Raw genomic sequence first — 21,007 nt, forward strand, 5'->3', positions numbered from 1 at the left:
ACAAATTCAGGGAGAGAAGGTGCTGCAGATATTACACAGAATTAAGCCCAATTGACAAGTTAAGAGCAACATAAACAAATCATTTGAGAAAAACAGTCCATAAGAGGGACTGTTGCAGATAGACTTTAAAGGACAAAGCAGTATTTCCAGCAGGAAAAGTAAACGAAGGACATACAATTCAGTGAGAACAAAGTAAAATGGAAATATGAAAAAAGCAAAATAATACTGACACAGTAGGGAACTGTCAAGTAATCTGAGTAGGGGAGAGAAAAGAGTATTTATGCTGTAAGAACTATAAAAAAAATTTCAGATCGGTTTACTGGACTTCAATTGCTATTTTAGTCTACACTTGATAAACAATTTCAGTACCTCATCCTAAACACAGATTTTCAGATAAACCAAAAAGGAATAAGGGAGTACAACAAGAACAAAAAATTGGCTGAAATGGTCAGTGCCCTATGTCATCAGTCACAACTAACAGCCAAGTAGCCCTTGACGTACATAACTGTGCAAGTTTTTGCTGAAGCATCAATGATTACAGTATCATATTTGTTTCAGGTACACTAACAGAGTATATTAAATAGAATGTTCTGCCTATGTTCACTGCTAGGATTTGATGGCTTCAGGTCTAACCTTTAGGTCTTTCATCCATTTTGAATTTATTTTGTATATGGTATATGGAAACATTCTAATTTCATTCTTTTACAAGTAACTGTCCAGTAGTCCCAGCACCACTTATCGAAGAGACTGTTTTTAATCCATTGTATATTCTTGTCTCATTTGTCATAGACTACTTGACAGTAGGTGCCTGGGTTTATTTCTGGGCTCTTTATTCTGTCCCATAGATCTATGTGTTTCTTTTTATGCCAGTACCATGTTGTTTTGATTACTGCAGCTTTGTAGTATAGTCTGAAGTCAGGAGCATAATACTGTCAGCTTTATTCTTCTTTTCTCAAAAACTGCTTTGGCAATTCAGGGTTTTTTGTGTTTCCATATACATTTTAGGATTATTTGTTCTAGCTCTGTGATAAATGTCATGGGTACGTGACAGGGATTCAGCTCAGTAACTCAGTAGTGTCTGACTCTTTGTGACCCCAAGGACTGCAGCATACCAGGCCCCCCTGTCCATTGCCAACACCCGGAGTTTAGCCAAACTCATACCCATTGAGTCGGTGATACCATCCAACCATCTCATCCTCTGTCATCCCCTTCTCCTCTGCCATCAATCTTTCCCAGCATCAGGGTCTTTTCAAATGAGTCAGCTCTTCACATCAGGTGGCCAAAGTATTGGAGTTTCAGTTTCAGCATCAGTCCTTCCAATGAATATTTAGGACTGATTTCCTTTAGGATGGACTGGTTGGGTCTCCTTGATGTCCAAGAGACTCTCAAGAGTCTTCTCCAACACCACAGTTCAAAAGCATCAACTCTTTGGCACTCATCTTTCTTTAGAGTCCAACTCTCATATCCATACATGACTACTGGAAAAACCATAGCTTTGACTAGATGGACCTTTGTGGGCAAAGTAATGTCTGTGCTTTTTAATATGCTGTCTAGGTTGGTCACAACTTTTCTTCCAAGGAGCAAGCATCTTTTAATTTCATGGCTGCAGCTACCATCTGCAGTGATTTTGGAGCCCAAGAAAATAAAGTCTGTCACTGTTTCCATTATTTCCCTATCTATTCTCCATGAAGTGATGGAACCAGATGCCAGGTAGATTGCTTTAGGTAGTAGAGACATTTACTGATATTATTTCTTCCAATATATGAATGAAATATATTTCCATTTCTTTGTATCATCTTCAATTTCCTTCAACAGAGTTTTATAGTTTTCATGGCAAAGGTCTTTCACCTCCTTAGTTTATTCCTGGGTATTTTACTCTTTTTGATGCAGTTTTAGACAGGATTGTTCCTGTGTTTTCTGATTCTGACATTTCATCATTAGCAAATAGTAAGCAGGGCTGGTGTGCTCACTGGGCTCAGGCCGTGGCATGCAATAGGGAATGTGAGGGAAAGTCGCAGCCTTCTCCTCAGTTTTCAGTCTGCCCTCTCCACCCTGCTTTAGGAGCAAGCTGGTGCATGCCCACAACTCACAAGCAAAGTCCAGGCTTCCCACAGGCCTTCTGTGAGGCCCACCAGCTCTCCAACCAGCAAAGAAGCTCAATTTCCCTGTGCCAGACCCCTGGGCTGGGACACCCAACATGTGGCTGGAGCTGCTCACTCCCCAGGACAAATCTCTACCTGTAAAATCTCTCTTTTCCTCTGAGTCCCCTTCCAAAGGCACAGGGCCCAACCCGATCACTTCTCTTCCCTTCTTACAAGATTCCATGTGGCTCTTTCTTACATCTTTGGTTGTACAGGACTCTCTGAGACAGTTTCTAGTTAGTTTTCAATGAGAAATGTTCCACATGTAATTGTATTTTTGATGTGCTTATCGGGAGAGGTGAGCTCCACCTCCTACTCCATCTTGACTGATCTCAGTATTAACTGGATGCCTAGCCTATTTCAGTGCCTTGCCTACTCCATGACACACCTGCTGGAGAAATCAGGAGAATTCATTTTTAGTACTGGAAATCAGCTCTTACATTAAAGACCAAGGCAACCACAGCCAGTACAGTGAAAAATCAAAACCTAGCTAACTGGCCTGCCTGGTTCTAGCCACTACAAAAAATACCAGAAACCACAGGGAAAGTACTAAATATTAAATTCCTGATATGTTTTTTAAAAAGAATATTTTTCACAACTGATATCTAGCACAGTAATTTTCACAGAGAGAATGCTCAATAAACATTTGTCAAATTAAAAATAAATCAAGGCACAGCTATAAAATGCATAATGTTATGTCACCCATTATTGTAATATTAGTAACGTGACTTGGCCCTAAATTATTTTAATAAATCATATACAGACATTGTTCCATTGTTCACAGAATAATCAAAGGGGTACTGTGTCATTAAGAATTGGGGATTCAAATCAAAAGACTGAGGTGTTAAGTGTGAAAATTTGCCATTGTCAATGCTGTGGCACCAAGTCACAGGAAGCCTCTGGTCTCATACTTGTCCTCTCTCAGCCATCCACGCCCTCAAGTGTACAGTGAACAGAACAACAATAACTATGCATAACACACCCTTATTGTGACCATCGAATGCGATCATGCATGTCAAATGACTCTGTAAACTAAAAAGGGCTACCCAAAAGATTAATAAACTGACTTTTCTGGTTGACTGTCTACCTGCAGAGATATCTGCCTTTCCTCTCTTTCCTTTATTCTACACACTCTGATCTATCAGCACACCCTCTATATCCCCCAAGCATATTCCCAACCCCTCACACTAAGTTTCCTCACCATCATTGCTTCTCATCAGCAGACCCAGAAGTTGCCCTGCAAACTTCTGCAGGCACCTTCCACTGCTCTCCACGCTTTTAATCTTAATCTTTCCACATTCTCTAATCCAGTGGTCCCCAACCTTTTTGGCACCTGGAAGGGTCTGACAATTTTTCCACCAACGAAGAAGGGGCAGGGATGGTTCAGGTGGTAATGCAGGCAACGGGGAGGGGTAGATGAAGCTTAGCTAGCTCACGCACCACTCACCTCTTGCAGAGAGGCCCAGTTTCCTAAGAGGCCACACTGGTCTGCAGACCAGGTGTTGGTGACCCCTGCTCGAATCCACAAAAAAGTCAAATCAATCTTTGAAATATTACATAGAATTGCATTGCTCACCTGATCCAATAGTCTCCTTTCTTACTAGGAAAAAATAACAACTATGGGGTTGGACAGTAAGTTTGTCTGGGTTTTCCCATAAGATGTAACATAAAAATCCAAACCTTTTGATCAATCCAATACTAACCAAGGGCTGGAAGGCCCTTCACCTCCCCTCACTAGTGGTCCCATTCATGATATCAGAGCTACAGTGCCTACTGGTCCTTCCTTCAAGAGACCGTAGGCACATTCCTAATGAGGGGCCCTTGCACTGCCTGGTGCCTCTTTCCAGAATGGTCAGGAACTACTGCTCCTCCCTTTCTCACTTCATTCAGCTCAAACGTCACCGTCTCAGAATGGCCTTCCTTACCTTCTCAGATGAGTCCTTACCTCATCACTCTCCACCCTGTCACTCTGCTTTTCTTCAGAGCCCTTATTGGTTCTGAAATTATTAACATGTTTACTTATCCCCTGGGATATAAACAGCATGAGAGCAAAAAGACTCTGTCTGTTCCTGTTAACAATTGCATCTGAGTTATTTACATGGTTTAGGGGCTCAATTGAAATGCACTTAATGGATAGTGAAAAGACTGCTCAATTTCCTTTAGTTCATGTGTTCCACAGAAAACAGAAGAGTGCCCATAAATAACTTCAATGCCACTAGTAAAACCTGAATGTTTGAATGGCCTGAAAAGGCTTTATCTCACCTTGGAATTCGAAGTGGACTCCAAGAAGCAAAGTCTGTTGCCAAATCCTTCTGCTGCCAAACATAGTTTCTGTTGTTCTTTGTGGATGGTTGCGGTACACTGTAGAACCACTTCATCATCCTGCAAAAGGGATAAAAAGAGAAAAAAAGTGAAATTTGGCATGACTCAGTCTAAATCAGATCTAGAAGATTATTATTTTAGTGCATTTTAAAAATCAGAGAAAAATGAATCTAAGAAATGTCCTTCCAAAAGCCACACAATCAATTCCTAGAGCATTTTTATTTACCAAAAAAAGATAACTGGGTAGCGGGAGTCAGAAGAAGTTACTACCATTGACAACAATTAACAGCTTTTTGCAATTGACAGAGGCAACCTGAATAGAAAATGGTAAAAGACAGGATTTCTATGTTAGAGTTCTTACACACTACTTTAAATCATCAAAATTATCAAGAAATGGTCTGACATACTCCTGGAACATCAAGTATCATCAAGAATGGAACAGAGTCTACTAGCAGGTGCACAATCACATTGTTCTAAAACTGACTCAGGAAAACAGGTCAATAACAGAGCTTCTGGGTTCAAATCAACCCAAAAAATCATCTTAGTTCAACCATGCACTGGCAACTTGATCATCTGTGAAATAATCCTGGATTGCTTAAAAATTTACAGAGAGGTGATTTTTTAGTTCAATCCTCTGAGCTCCCACACTTGGTTTCCAATCAATTAAGTCCACAGAATTACAGGAAAAACTGTACAAGGGAAGAAAGACCCACAGGATGACTTGGCACAGGCAATATGAACACAGCAAGAAGCATGGGCTTCAGAATTCGCAGTAGCTGAGTTCCCATTCCAGTTCTGCCATCGACAAAGTGAGGAGAGAAATGAGATGAACTCATACAGTGACTGACATACAAAAGGCCCTACAGCAGCAAGAAATGGGAGATACCATGATCATTTTTTAACAAAATATCTCAGTTTAACAGGCTCTAAGTGACAAATACCTAAGTCTAACCATTTGTATTTTGATATTTCAATCTCAAAGAAACAGTATACCTAACAGAGAAGTAAACAAACACACATACTTATCAACCCTTTTAATTAGAATGAAGGTGAAAAGGGAATATGAGTACACGCTAGAAGACCCTCACCATGGTAGAATGGCAGAGAAGAGGTAATGTGACAAATATTCAAACGCAGAAAACAAGCCCTTTTGGTTAACCTGAAAACAATACTATATCAATTGGAAAAGTACAGCTCTAATTTAAAAACCTTTATAAATGCCACGTACTTGCTTTATTTCCTGTGTGGTAGCAGCAGTACCTAATAGCTGGCTCATAGCATGGGTCAAAGCCAGGTCCAATCTCTTAATAATTACTTTCCAACTATCCCCCCAGTGCTCATTAATTTCCAGTGAGCATTCAATGGTTGCATTTCAAAAGTCAATTGCTTAAAAAAAAAAAAAAAAGCCTTATTTTCATACAATGAGTACATCTAAAGATTACTTCACATTCAGCATGGCTATAATAAAAAATAATGAAGTGTCTTTGTTGCTTATATAATCTGCAAGATCAAAGATACATTGTGCTTGCCAAATAGGTGGTGTTAATAACAAAGTGCTGAATTGTGCTGGTGTGTTCAATGCCTTCCCAAATCCTCAATGTCTTTGCTATCTTGTCTCACTGCCTCTGTGGAGCAAACTCCAGCATGGAAACTACACTCTTGGGTAAGACAGACTTCTTTGGATACTAGAGGTGATCTAAATACGAGTTAGGGGTCTTCCCTGGTGACCCAGTGGTTAAGTGTCCACCTTCCAATGCAGGGAATACAGGTTTGATCCCTGGTGGGAGAACTAAGACCCCACATGTCACAGGCAACTAAGCCTATGTGCTACAATTAGAGAAGCCCGTGCACTAACAAGAAAAGCCTGTGTGCCTCAACAAAGAGTCCATGCAGTCAGAAATCTTCAATAAATACCACTTAGTAAGTAATTGCGGCAGTGGACTAATTAAAGACATTTTAGGAATGAGAATAAGAAAATACAACAAGGTCCAGGACAGGTAAGAATAAACAGTGCTACCCAGTAAGCTCCGAAAGAAGAGAAGGCACGTCACATTTATCAAAAATATAGCGAATACCAGTCCTGGCATTAATTTATTTAATCCTCCCAATATTCCAGCAATATACTGATCATTCATACAAACAGTTGAGGAAAACGAGGTTCAAAGTAACTTGTCACTCACAAAGGGCTGATCATACTTATTTCCAAGAATTGGTCATGAAACCTGAAAAGTCCTAGGCCCCACACTGGTTCTAAAGGCTCAAGTGACTTTTATTACTTCTGTTATCTAGAGATGTACTTCTCTATCTTTAACATGCATCCTCTCACTCATGGGTCTTGGGTAGATTCTGCGTTTCTAACAAGTGCTTGAGGATGAGGGAGATTCAGAATGAGTCCCAGAAAGGACTGTGATCCCAGAAAATAGGTGAGAAGTCTTTTATAAGAGTTTGTAGGCAATCAGTAACAGTTGAATGTTAAAATACGTCATGGACTTTGGACAGAACTAGAAATGAGAGATGCTCATTAGTATGTGGTACAAACCAACTTGTATAAGGGAAAGGAGCAAAGTACTGAACTACTGTATCAAACCAATAAAACTGTGCAGTTTCCTTCCAATTTAGTACCTCGACATTGTGTGATGTAGTGCCTAGTCATGAAGTAACACTGAATTTACGGAGCTCCAGCACATCACCAACAAAATAGTCTATGACTACAACTTTCAACCATGATCCAAAAGCTTGACACACACATAAGATTTTCTCCAGTTTATCTGGGAGCTGATTCTACTTTAATTCCTGTAAGCAAAGCGTTCCTCTTTGACAAAAAGTAAAATATACTGAGCAGTGATGGACCAAACACCAATTCACAAACACCTGCAAATTCCCTTTAATTAACCCATCAATCATCTCATTGCACTGTTTTTCTCCAGAAGCACTGAGGTTTGGTAGCCTACTGACTATGTATTTGAAAAGTTTTGCCAAGTAGTTTATTTTTAATTATTATAACCAATGTACAACAAATCTGGCTACAGTTGACACACACGTATGTGTATACGATATTGGTACACACACTCACACACGAAATCTATCCAAAAAGAAAGATTAAACAGTGCCTGATACTGATTGGATCCAGAGAGTTAACACTGCTCAGGCAAGAGAACAATAAGGATACATTAAAATATCACTTTGAGGGTCATAAAGCATCTTCTCAATCAGTCTCTGCTACCCAGGCCTTGAGGTCCAGACTGCTAACTTAACTATCATTTCCTGTGTTCATGTTTTGGTTGCACGTGCGATTGGTGTGCCTCAACCTATAAAAACTAAAATCACCCTTCAATACTCATCACCTTTTGGTATACTTTGTTTTTTGAGTTCCAAGTACCTAGGGCAACAGATTTTCATTCAACTCACAAGAAATCACATTGCAGGAAAAAATTCTACAAAAATGAATTGTCCTTCTGTTTTGCTATTTCACTTTTTTAAATTTCAAAGTAGCCTGAGAAGGTACTAATATCTTGCTGTTTCCAGAAATACTTGAACCTACACCAACACCAAAACAAACATGAAGAAACAAAATTACTAATCTTGTTTTATAAGATTCTGAATAATAAATTGTGAATAAAGAAATCTTTTAGAAGAAACTTCATGAACAATTAGATAAATGGCAGGGCTTAAGTAAGAGAGACATCCAGCATATTGTCACCAAGTCCTATGACATCTGCACCACCAGTATCTTTCGATTCCATTACTCTCTCACCACCCTAGCTACAATCAACTCTTCTTAGACATCTTCAAAATCTTCAGAATAGCTTTCCACACTGCAAACTCCCTTACAACAGTGCTTCACCTTAAAGTCTCACCATGAGTCCAACCACACTGTCTCCTGGCTTACAACCTTTGACTGGCTTCTCACTGGTCTAAGGAAAAAGACCAAAACCAACCGCTAGCCTAAAAGGCTTTGCACTGCATGGTCTATGCAAGCCCAACATTTCTTCCTACCAACCTTCCTTCATTCCTGTGCTCCTACATGACTCTTGTCATTAAACCCATTCTCCACCCTCTAGCTAAGACCTTTCAAATATCAATTCAAACATCTCTTCCAGAGGGTAGCCTTCCCTGACCCACCAGGCTATGGTAATTACCTTGTTTTGTGTTCCTATGGCACTATTTTCCTTCCTTCCATTTCTTCGATTGTTACTATGCATTCATGTATGTAATTATGAGAGTATACAGTGTCTAACATTGTGCCTGAAAAATATACACCATAAATGATTATTTATCATAATCCACTTTACGATTACTCAGAAACATGCACTGCCATGCTGACAACTGGAGTTGCTTTCTAAAATTGCCAAGAGACTATTAAATTTCCCAAATTAAGGTGAGCATTATACAATCCCATTAAATGATTTCACAGCTAAATGTGCCAGGAAATAGGGCATTATTGGGAAAAATCACTGATCCTATCATATTCATGAGAAATTTTAATGTATCACAAGTATACATTGGATCACTGAAAAAAAGCAATCGAGTTCTTCATTTTCCCCCTATTTCCACATAAACACCATAAAAATTAGACCACAACTCTTTCCATATACAATCTAAGCTATCCAAGCATATTATACTCTTGAAAAGTCAAAAAATGCTCTTAATAACTCTGGTCATTAAAAAGTCCCTCATCACACCAAATACTTCCCCTTAGGCTCTGATTAGGCTTATCTTTCAAAATGTTTATCCAGGTTTAAACTTTCATAACTGATCCTCTCCTTTAGTTACATCCTGATAATTTTGCCACAGTTGGCAATAACTCAAAAAGTTCACCATCAGTATTGTATCCAATGCTATCTGTCAAGCAGGTCAGATTAAACTCCACAAAAACCAGGTATCCAAGGAAAATAAACAGCTTAGTTAAAACCTGAGGGAATCATAACACCATTCAATTTAGACCACTGCACACAATAAATACTTCATAAATATATGTTGGATTTAATTCCTTTTGTTAAATGCTACTGTATTTTTCCTGTGATTTTTCATACAGCTCTTAAGTATAGAGATCAATTATTTACAGGGGGGAAGCCAGCACCACAATACTGCATTCCAGGCAATTTTATGATGAGTAAATAAGACATGATTTCTATAACAAATGCTGCCAAGTCTGCTGGAATGGTACAAGATGGAAAATAATTATCAAATAACACCACCAACAGCTTCTTTCAAACATTCATAACTGAAATATTTTCTGAGGACATAATGTACGCTAGGAAATGTTCTAAGCCCTTGAGAAAATTTAGTAAATAAATCAAAGAACTCTGAACTTATTAGGCTTACCTCCTGGCAGGGAAGACAGACAATAAACAAACAATAAGTTCACAAATTATGTTAAAGGTGAAAAGTCTGTGGGGAAAAAATGGAACAGGATAAGGGGATTGTAGTGATGCTGCAGTGGGGGTGATTAAAATTATGAATAAAGTTATCAGGCTTCACTTGGGCAAAGATTTGAAGCAGGGAAGAGGAATCAGTCACATGAGTACCTGCAGAAGGGGCATTCCAGGCAGAAGGAAGGCCTGTGAAAGCCTCTCGGGCAGAAGAGTACCTGGCACATCCAAGAAACAGGGGTGACATCACTGCAGATGGAATGGAGTAAGCCAGTGGGAGGATGGCGGGAGATGAGGGTCCAGGTCAGTACAGAACCTGAGCCCGGTGTAAAGCCTCTGGCTTTTTCTCAGGGACTTGGGAGCCTGTGCCACGTACTAAATGCAACCTACAGGGAGGCGAGGAAGACGCAGGGTGACCTCACAGGACCACTGCAACCATTCAGCGGACGTGAGGGTGACTCAGACCGCAGTGGGAACAGTGGAGGCAGAGACAAATGATCAAATCCTGGGTATGCTTTGCACTGATCAAGGGCCTATTATGTTCCAGAAGCTGTGATAAATAGTCACAAGTTTACTTCATGTGTTCCATCAACATGTCTACCTTTTCTAGCTTACTGCCATATAAAATGTTAACTGTATTATTTTTCTTTCTTACAGCAAATATGTAGCTAGCAGAACAAATGAGCTAAGAGAATCCAAAGAAAACCAGCCCGTATCTGTGGTCTCACACTGAGTCTACATTTTTTCATTTTAAAAATGCAGGTAGTCCTCAGTTCGCACACTAGCACAGGACTCTAAAAATGACCATGCAAAGCAATCTCTGGGAGAATTACTTACGAATTGTTCTTTGATCTTTACAACTCTCCCTAGTATCAGTTATGAAAGTACAGAAAATAAAATAGCAAAACTAACATTGGTTTAGCATGCTGTAATTTACTACATTAGAAATATGGAGAATGGAAAGTGTTTTATTTCTTCAGAAAACACTTATCAAGAGTCGTCTGAACAGCGCTTGCCTTACCCTTCTCATGGTAACTTTCCCTGGAGAACGTACATCTCTTCAAATGTCACGGCCAGTGGTTATAATCCCACATTTGTCAGCATTTTCAATGTTATAAAATATCACAGAGTTCTTTAATATGAACATCTTGTCACTGTCACTTCCTCTGGGACATCTTCATCCTTTCTGTCACATCTGTTTCCCTCACTTATGTCAGTAAGCTCACCTTCACTCCGTTCTCTGACTGCACGGATGTATTTTCTCAAGCAGCTACAGTGTCCACACTCCTGCATTCAGATATTGCCTCTACAACTCTATGTTCAGTCGGAATTTCATTTTCACCACCTTTTGTTTCACCACCAGACCTTCACCTTTGTTAGGCAATTCCCATGTATCCATCTGTGTAACATGTCCTGTGCTGTGATCACAGGGAGATAAGGAGGGAATACACCAACACATTTGCTGCCTGAGTGTGAACCACCGACTCTGAGAGAAGCAATGTGATTGGCCATGGATCTAATAGGCATCTGGTATCTAGCAGGAATTCACAAACTCAAGAGCCAGCAGTGAAGTCTGTACCTTATGCAATGACTCATACTGAATAAATCACGGTAAATGAATGAGCCATTACGTTGGGGTATCTGCTATTCAGTTCAATGATGCTAACGGCACGTTGTACAAATCACAACCATGCCAGGTACAGGCCGCCTGTGTTTATTGAGAACCTGCTAAAGACAAAGCAGCTTGAACATAATATATTTTGAATGTAGAAGCTGGAAAAAACTGCTGACAAAATTATATGAAAGGAAAAAACCTGAAAGCTTTGTTTAATAAATTGCAGTGGTGCAACTGGAAAAAAGCCAACTGTCACACTGGAGAGAAACTCTGTAAATGGAGTAAATTTGAAAGAGCCTATAAAATCAGTTTTAACTTTTATACCCACTCAAAAACTCACAAAAGACACTCTATGAATGTGTTCCCTGTGGAACAGCTTTCAGTTGCCACACATCCTATTAAGTACATGAGCAAATTCACACTGGTGAAAAAAAATAAGAATGTTATTTCTCTGGAAAAGTCTTTAATACATACTCTGTCCTCAGATAACGTCAGATCCTTCACACTAGAGAGAAATCCTATAAATGCAATGAATATGGAAGAGCCTTCAGGCAGAGCACACAACTTTATAGAAACAAGATAATCCACAAAGCGGGGTGAATTACATGAATATAACTATTATGAGAGAAGTGTCAGCCAAAACACCAACCTTTGTGTACAACTTAGGTAAATCAGAATACCTTGAATGCAACTAAAAATGTAGACTACAAAAAAATGCACCTTAACTATTATATATCAAAATGTGTAAGTATATGACAAGAATGAATGGAAATACAGATAAATATGTAATTTGTTAATTAAAATTACATATGAAAAATCAACTATAAGGTTTAAAGATTTTAAATTGTGAAAGGCAAATTTTAAGACTTTTAGAAGAAAATATGAGTGAATATCAACTTATAATTAGAAAGGATTTTTCAAGCGAGATACAACACAAAAGGAAAGACTGATAAATTCACCTTCATTAAAATTAAGAACTTCCGTTCAATAAAAGCCACCACAAAATAAAATGAAAAACCAAAAACTATGGAAGATATTTGAAATACATATATAAGATAAATGAATATAAAGAAAAATTTTAAAATCATTGAGGAAAATAATAGGAAAAAGGCATAAAGAGCATTTCACAGTAGAAAAAATATAAATGGTGAATTAACACATGAAAAGAGGTTACAAGTGACTAGAATATCAGTAGTTCAAGAAATATAGGTACTAGCAATTAGAGAAATAGAGAATAAAAGCAAAATAAAATCTATTTTCTACTCCTCAGAGTGGAATAAAAAAAGTCTGACAGTACTAAGTGTTGACAGAAACGTGGAAAAATAGGAACTTTTATGCCCTCCTGAGAGGAAAGTAAATTATCTATATTAAGGAAAAAAACCCTTTAGAAAACACCTTGACATAGAAGTTGAAAATGGGAATACCATTTAACCTGGCAGGTCCATTCCTAGATAAATTCACTAAGAAAAAACTCATTTATTTGTATGAGAAAGCATGTATAAGAATGTTAATTATGGCACCAAAATCATGAATGAGAAAATGGTGCTAACTATAAAATTCAGCAGAAGAAGCAAGAAGAATAAGTCAGCAATAAGATGGATAACATCTTCAAGGAATAAGCTGAGGTAAGCATTTCAGAACTGAGGCCACAGTCAATGTACACTGGAAGAGCTCTCTTTTGTGATGCGTAACACAAGATTCAGGGGCACACACGGTGACCTCAAGGATCCAAGCAGAGTCGGACATTCATAAAAACAGTCACAGGTCTTGGAAAAAGACAGGAACCATGACATCAAGTGCTACTGAAGGATGCCAGAGTCCACAAGTTACTAATTCAAAACCTCCAGCCAAAAGACATGCTTCGCAATAAAACTAAAGGCACCAAAGACAAAAGGAAAGGCTTGTAATATCCCAGTAATGCACAAGAAGGTCTGTGAAAGATTCCTAAAACATAGAAGGGACCCATGAGCTGACACTAGAGACGTTTGGGGGAAAATCTATTTTTAGCAATATTTTTATTTACTATGATATGATCCCATCTGAACTGCAGTGTGACTGTCCAGCCCTCAGTTTCTCACTAGCAAATGGATCGGATATCCTTCAAGGTCCCTTCCAGCCCTCATATTCTATGGTTTTGTGGAAAAAGGCAAAAGGAGAGAAGGGAATCTCTCCCGTACAAATTAAAAGAGAGAAATTAAATGTACCTTTCAAACTTTTACTGTATATGCCTATCTCTCGAGCCACCACCCTTTTCTGGTGAGAGAAAACTAGAGGCTATATCATGAGTATCCTCATGTTTTTGTGTTATGTAGGCGTTTTTTTATGTAAGACCATAGTAATACCTATTTTAATCTCATGAAAAAAATACAGTTACAGAAATAATCTACTGCTCTGTGCTGATGAATATTAAGCAAAAGTAAATGTACAAAATGTCACATAAGAGTTTACAGCCTGTGATGGCAGCATTAGCCATGTGTCTGCGTAATGTCAGCTGGACATTGTCTTGAAAGGAGTCAGACAGAAACATACAAATATCAGAGATGATCAAGACATCAGACCTCTCAATTTCCAACAGTCACAAGAGGCATCTATCCAAACATCAGGTAGAAGGCAGAATGCTTCCTCTGAGCAAATAAACATTGCATCAATGCCTTTCTATTCTCAGTTTAGTAGGAAATATCACTTCCACCAGAAATGAACTTAACCTGTTTCACCTGTAATACCCTAAATTAAGAACTGCATCAGGGTAGGATAAATTTATGTCACCAATAATCTCTGAGTAGACCTTTTGGTATTCTCTAATAGTTTCACTGTCACCAACCACCTAATCCAAAGCCAGACTCTGCTGGTCTTCCCACAGGCCAGTAGCAGTCTTGTTACTGACAAGAGTCTTTAGTTTCCTGCCAACTGAGACTTAACAAATATAAAAGCTGGAAAAACTTCTAAAGAGGTCTTAAATGCCTATCTTGAATGTCATAGAAACATAAAACATGATATAGATAAGCCTTTTTTCTTAGGAAGAGCCACAAATAATGATCACATTTTAATAGGTCTATATTCTGCTTGAATCTAATATGCACAAAATGTGAATTTTTATTCTTCAAAATTTTGTTATTTTCCATTTGCTCCTTATCTCCATAAGTAGCACTGCCAATCAAAGTAATTAAAATCAGACAACTTTGGAAGTCAGAAAAAGAAAGACAAATACCATATATCACATATGTGGAATGTAAAACAGGACACAAATGAACACGTCTATGAAACAGAACCAGACTCACAGACACAGGGAACAGATCTGTGGTTGCCAAGGGGGACAGGGTGGTGGGATGGATTGGGAGTTCGGGATTAGCAGATGCAAACTATTTATATACAGTGGATAAAAAACAAGGTCCTACTGTATACCACAGAGGACTATATTCAATATCCTGTGATAAACCATAAATATGAAAAAGGATGCATGTGAGTCACTTTGCTGTACAGCAGTACTTAACACAACACTGTCACTAAATTAAATTTCAATCAAAAATATCAATAAACTAAAAAGAAATCAGACAATCAGGCATTATCTTTATTATTTCCTTCTACTCACTAGCCATGTTCCTTTCACGTGGCCCACTGTCACACCAGGCCCCGTGTCACTGACCTTTCTCATGGTTCATTAGACCCTGCACAATCGATTTTCTCCCATCTCTACAACAAAATCTCACAAGTTCCCCCACTTTGTTTGTCACAATCCCGATATATATGTTACCTTCTGGTTTCTCCAATGCAGAAAGCCCTTTTATATCTTAAATTTTTTTGCTTGTTTTTCCCTTTACCAGAAATATTCATCCTCAGGACCTTTGCAAAGCCTGTTCTTTCCCATCCTTGAGGTCTTCACTTACAGTCCTCTCCTCTCCTTATCACCCTACCCATCCTCTTTCTCGTTCCTTTATAACATGCTTCACACTCTGTAACTTCTTTATTTAACTGTCTTCTGCCCACTGTCTTCCGTATATTCCATGAAGAAAGGGACTCTGTCTACCTTGTTCATACTGCATCCCTAGGACCCACAGCATAGAAGATATTCATAAAGGACATCTGAAGAGTAAAAGAATAAATGTATTACTCCTATGTCTTTCAAAGAAAAGGGAGTTGCCATTTATTATATGCTAGGATGACCTCCTCTCTAGGGGCAGCTAGCAGTCATTAAGCAACTCTGTTCCAAGAATAATGCATTTTCTCAATGACACATTAAGGGAAGGTCCATGTCAGTTCTGTTCATTAACATCTATCCAACATAGAGCATAGCGTCTGGCGCAATCCAGTCACAATACGATACATAAACAAATGAAGAGATATATGAGTTAAGTACTGATACCTAAAGAGATGGGAATACCAGATCATCTGAACTGCCTCTTGAGAAATCTGTATGCACGTCAGAAAGCAACAGTTAGAACTACAGGGACCTGAACAACAGACTGGTTCCAAGTAGGAAAAGGAGTACGTCAAAGCTGTATATTGTCACCCTGCTTATTTAACTTATTTGCAGAGTACATCATGAGAGATGCTGGGCTGGATGAAGCACAGGCTGAAATCAAGACTGTGGGAGAAATATTAATAACCTCAGATATGCACACGACACCACCCTTATGGTGGAAAACGAAGAAGAATTAAATAGCCTCTTGATTAAAGTGAAAGAGAAGAGTGAAAAAGTTGGCTTAAAACTCAACATTCAGAAAACTAAGATCATGGTACCTGGTCCCATCATTTCACGGCAAAAGATGGGGAAACAGTGGAAACAGTAACAGACTTTATTTTCTCGGGCTACAGAATCACTGCAGGTGGTGACTGCAGCCATGAAATTAAAAGACGCTTACTCCTTTGAAGAAAAGTTATGACTAACCTAGACAGTATATTAAAAAGCAGAGACATTACTTTGCCAACAAAGGTCCATCTAGTCAAAGCTATGGTTTTTCCAGTAGTCATGTATGGATGTGAGAGTTGGACCATAATGAAAGCTGAGCACTACAGAAATGATGCTTTTGAACTGTGGTGTTGGAGAAGACTCTTGAGAGTCCCTTGGACTGCAAGGAGATCCAACCAGTCCATCCGAACTGAAATCAGTCCTGAATATTCATTGGAAGGACTGATGCTGAAGCGGAAACTCCAAAACTTTGGCCACCTGATGGGAAGAACAGACTCATTTGAAAGGACACTGATGCTGGGCAAGAGTGAAGGTGGGAGGAGAAGGGAACAACAGAGGATGAGATGGTTGGATGGCATCACCGACTCGATGGACATGAGTTTGAGTAAACTCCAGGAGCTGGCAATGGACAGAGAGGCCTGGCGTGCTGCAGTCCACATGGTCACAGAGTCAGACATGACTGAGCGACTGCACTGAACTGATTGATATTATGTTTATTAGTATGAGTAGGTAACATTATTATGGTTACTTTACAGATGAGAAAAACAGGCATTGTGAGAATAAATCATTTGCCCATGGTTACCAGAAAAGTGGCTGAACAGAATTCAAATCTGGGTGCATGCGACTATACAGCCTCCTGCAATGATACAAAATCACCACACTAACAGTCTAGCTAGGAATCTACCCAGAAACTAACCCCAGTATAACCCCCTGGTTCTTTTTTATCAAATGTTTTAACAATGTGGCTATAGGTAAAGTGAATATAGTTACTGTATATTCAGAGTTAACTGTGTTAAAAACAAAACCAAATGAAAAAAAAATCACATGAAAAATTTGAATAAAATAACAAGCTAAATGTCTTTGAAAAGAGGAGCAGCAGGCAATGGTGAGATGAGAAATAAGGTTGTCTGTATCATCAGTACATAATTAAAATTTAGCCAATAAGTAAAATGTAGATTGAGAAAGGGCTATTCAAAGTAGTGCTACGGAATGGGTTTTTAGCTAAGGGGAGAGAAAGACAAAGTAGAAGACAAAGATCAATACAGACAAAAGAGGAGGAAGGGACTTTGGTAACCTCCATGTTAGAGATGGAAAAATACCTATTTCCTGGGCTACTGTAATGTATTAATATCTGCCATATCCTTTGAAACTCATTAAAATACTTGATGAAATGAAGTTATTGGCTTAGAACTCAGCAGAGCATCTTTCTTTTCAGTTACAGCTGCCCCACATTTCCTTGTTACCTTAAAACTTAGGAAAGAGGAGCTGCAGTAAACCAAGATGGTAGAGGGTCATGGCCCCAAGGGCAGGCGAAGGAGGCAGCACTCTGCAGGGAGCTTCCAAACTGTCATGAAACCACCCACAGGGTTGGCCTGATTTTCAGCACCACCATGTTCAAGTGATTCTAAACACTGCAGGGGAATACAGTTCTATCTACCTGGCTGACTGCTCCTTCTACCACACCCTTTGCTCTGCATGTAGATCACACGTAGAGTTGCTAAGGCATTAGGAAATCTACACACATACACACTCACACACACATGCACAGAAGCTGGTATATTAAACAGCACAAGAAGATATTGCACAAACAATTTTGGATGCAGACACAATCCTATAATCTGACTCCAACTATAGAAGAACAGATGTATATCAGGATTGATGTACCTGTAAGACCAAACAAAAAATTCATTTCAGGATCATAATATGATATACCCCATGTATTCCCTAGTGAAATTTTATTTCAAAATATGAAAAAAAAAACCACTGAAACTGCCCTTATGAATATCACCTAAGATATAGAGATGGCAAACTATACTTTTTAATAAGACAGTAAATAAGAAGAAAAAAAGTTTCCCAGAGATCATGAGGTAAAAAATAATGTCTTTGTTCCTATGTTATAAATCCTTGAAATCAGTTTCTGAAGTATTCTAAATATTTTTTAAAATTGAATTTTACAATGATAAAGAGTCTAAAATCGCTTGGATAACATATGAAGTCATAAAGGTCAAAAAAACAGAAGCAGTTACAAAAATTAAGCATTTTAATTTGAGCTTTGTAATGAGAATTGACATGCAAATAAAAAAAAATCATATCTAGAAAGGCTGAAGATACTTCAGACACTCTCGGTAACTGTTTCATGTGAAACAAAGATTAAGGTTGACAGACAACGTCACTAACAATAACATCAACATAGAGGTATCCTTACCACTTTTCCACTTCAAAAATAACATGCATAGTATCTACACCTGTGTTGCAGCCCAGATTTGATCTGAATGTCCTACTTGAAGATGACCTCATACATAAGGCTGAATTTGTTAAAATTCATCTTAATATATGTGCACACCTGCCTACATGGAATATAGCCACAGAAAGAGCTAGTAAAGAAATGAGTGCTCCTCTTTGTACCTAGAGCACTGACATCACACAGAGACAAGGAGAGTAACTGAGCACTCAGTAATGTCTCCTTTTTACCAGGTAGATGCTCAAGTATAAAGTATTAAGAGGCCAAAGGGCGTGCCAGATGCACTGGCCCCTTAGGAATCATTCTGCAACACAGCCAAGTCTTAACTATTGTACAAAGTGTTATTGAGATATTATGCTTCTACGAAAAATTAAATGTACTTATTCATATTACTTTGAAATATTCAGTAGCTATACAGAGCAGATGAGACCCATATTTAAGTATCAATATATGTGTATACTATACATAATACATTGGTTGAGATTGCATGCATATTTTAGAACATTCAAAGTCCTCTTCCTCTTCTTCTAAGCAGAATGGCAGCGACCAGAGGGTTAAAGCAGGAGAGATTTTTAAAGATCCATGCTATACTTGGATTACAGAAACCATGTTAAGTCCTGAAGAGAAAACAACAGTATATGAATTACCACAACATTTTAAGGATGGATAGTGAAAAGACTATTAAGGAAGAATGCTGAAAAGATGAAGAAGTAATTTCAGAGGCAATTTTCAAGATCTGAATCTATACATCAAAAACTGTTTCAAGATAGGCAATTTCTGACTCTTGAGGACACTATTCTTTCTTGATTACATATACAGAGAGACTCTACCTTGCTCCCACATGTACAAGTCTATGACCTCCAGTAAGTGTATTTTTCCTGTACGGCACAACATGGACAAATTTTAAGACTAATCAAAAAAATAATCAACAATGGTCTGGATATATATAATTATACCATCCACAGAAGAATAAACATCAAACAGCTTTTAGTAAAAACACCGAGTATGAGAAAATATTACTCATAAAAACTGTTTAATCTAGTTTCTGGAGTATGTTTTGATATGTATCTCCCCACTTGCATGTCTGTGCAAGGGTTCATAGCCCAGAATGTACGGACGTAAAATTTATTTATGGATTCATAGAATACCTTTGAAAAACACAGTGAGATGAGTTTGCAGTTTCAACCTCCAATTCGCTTTTGTAATTGGCAATCTTATTAAATTCTGTTCCTGCTAATTATAATTCTTTAATTCAAATGGATATTACCATCCAGTGCACCAAAACATACATATTTTTATATGCTTTCAGTAAATTACCACAACTTTTCTTGCAATTTGTAAATATTTCCACTGAGGGCTTTTCTCTGACCTGGGAATAAATCAATGAACGAACAAATTATATCTGACCATTAAACTGTTTCTGATAAGAGTCAGGTTGTACATTTGTACTCTAGAAAGTGCGTATAAGCAAAATAGCAAATTTCAGCTTTTCTGTTGTTTTCACTCAGCTTGACACCAGTACACAGATCAGTAAAAGGTTACTTTGTACATGAAGCAAAGTCATGATACAAGCATTAGGACTAGCCTGTGAAAAGCTTAGTACTGAACTCTCAAATGCCAGTTTATAAGGGCTCAAATATAATGGGTGGAAAACATAAAAGTTACCCCAACAAAGTGAAACACACAAAGTATCTGTTACAGAAATCTCTGTGCAAAAAGAGCCCACTAGAGCCCAGTCAGAAACCCAGGGTCTAAAACCCATGTTCAACACTTCTAGTTGTGATCCTAGGTGATTTACTTATTATTCTGTCTTCAGTGTTTTCATCTATTAGATGGAAGTAACATAGTGTTATATAATAAGTTTTATAATAACAGTTAATATGATAATAAGTTATATAATAAGAACTAAGCTATGTGATTATTAATAACTTGTCCACTATACATAACTATTCCTTAATCACAACAGTTAGAACTGGACATGGAACAACAGACTGGTTCCAAATAGGAAAAGGAGTACGTCAAGGCTGTATATTGTCACCTTGCTTATTTAACTTATATGCAGAGTACAACGTGAGAAACGCTGTGCTGGAAGAAGCACAAGCTGGAATCAAGATTGCCGGGAGAAATATCAATAACCTCAGATATGCTGATGACACCACCCTTATTGCAGAAAGTGAAGAGGAACTAAAAAGCCTCTTGATGAAAGTGAAAAAGGACAGTGAAAAAGTTGGCTTAAAGCTCAACATTCAGAAAACTAAGATCATGGCACCTAGCCCCATCACTTCAAGGCAAATAGATGGGGAGACAGTGGAAACAGTGTCAGACTTTATTTTTTGGGGCTCCAAAATCACTGCAGATGGTGACTGCAGCCATGAAATTAAAAGATGCTTACTTCTTGGAAGGAAAGTT

The 21,007-nt window shown here is 38.3% G+C and overlaps 1 protein-coding gene across 1 annotated transcript in view; it reads right to left on the minus strand.

Moving 5' to 3' along the window:
- Positions 1-4,394: 4,394 nt before the first annotated feature.
- Positions 4,395-21,007, minus strand: part of LOC122446828 (basic proline-rich protein-like) — a 217,770-nt gene continuing 201,157 nt past the window's right edge. The window contains exon 3 of the mRNA XM_043477305.1: positions 4,395-4,523. Coding sequence (XP_043333240.1) covers positions 4,395-4,523 — 129 coding nt within the window. The remainder of the gene's footprint in view (positions 4,524-21,007) is intronic.

Source organism: Cervus canadensis, chromosome 8 (genome assembly GCF_019320065.1).
Source record: "Cervus canadensis isolate Bull #8, Minnesota chromosome 8, ASM1932006v1, whole genome shotgun sequence".
Classification (NCBI taxonomy): domain Eukaryota; kingdom Metazoa; phylum Chordata; class Mammalia; order Artiodactyla; family Cervidae; genus Cervus; species Cervus canadensis.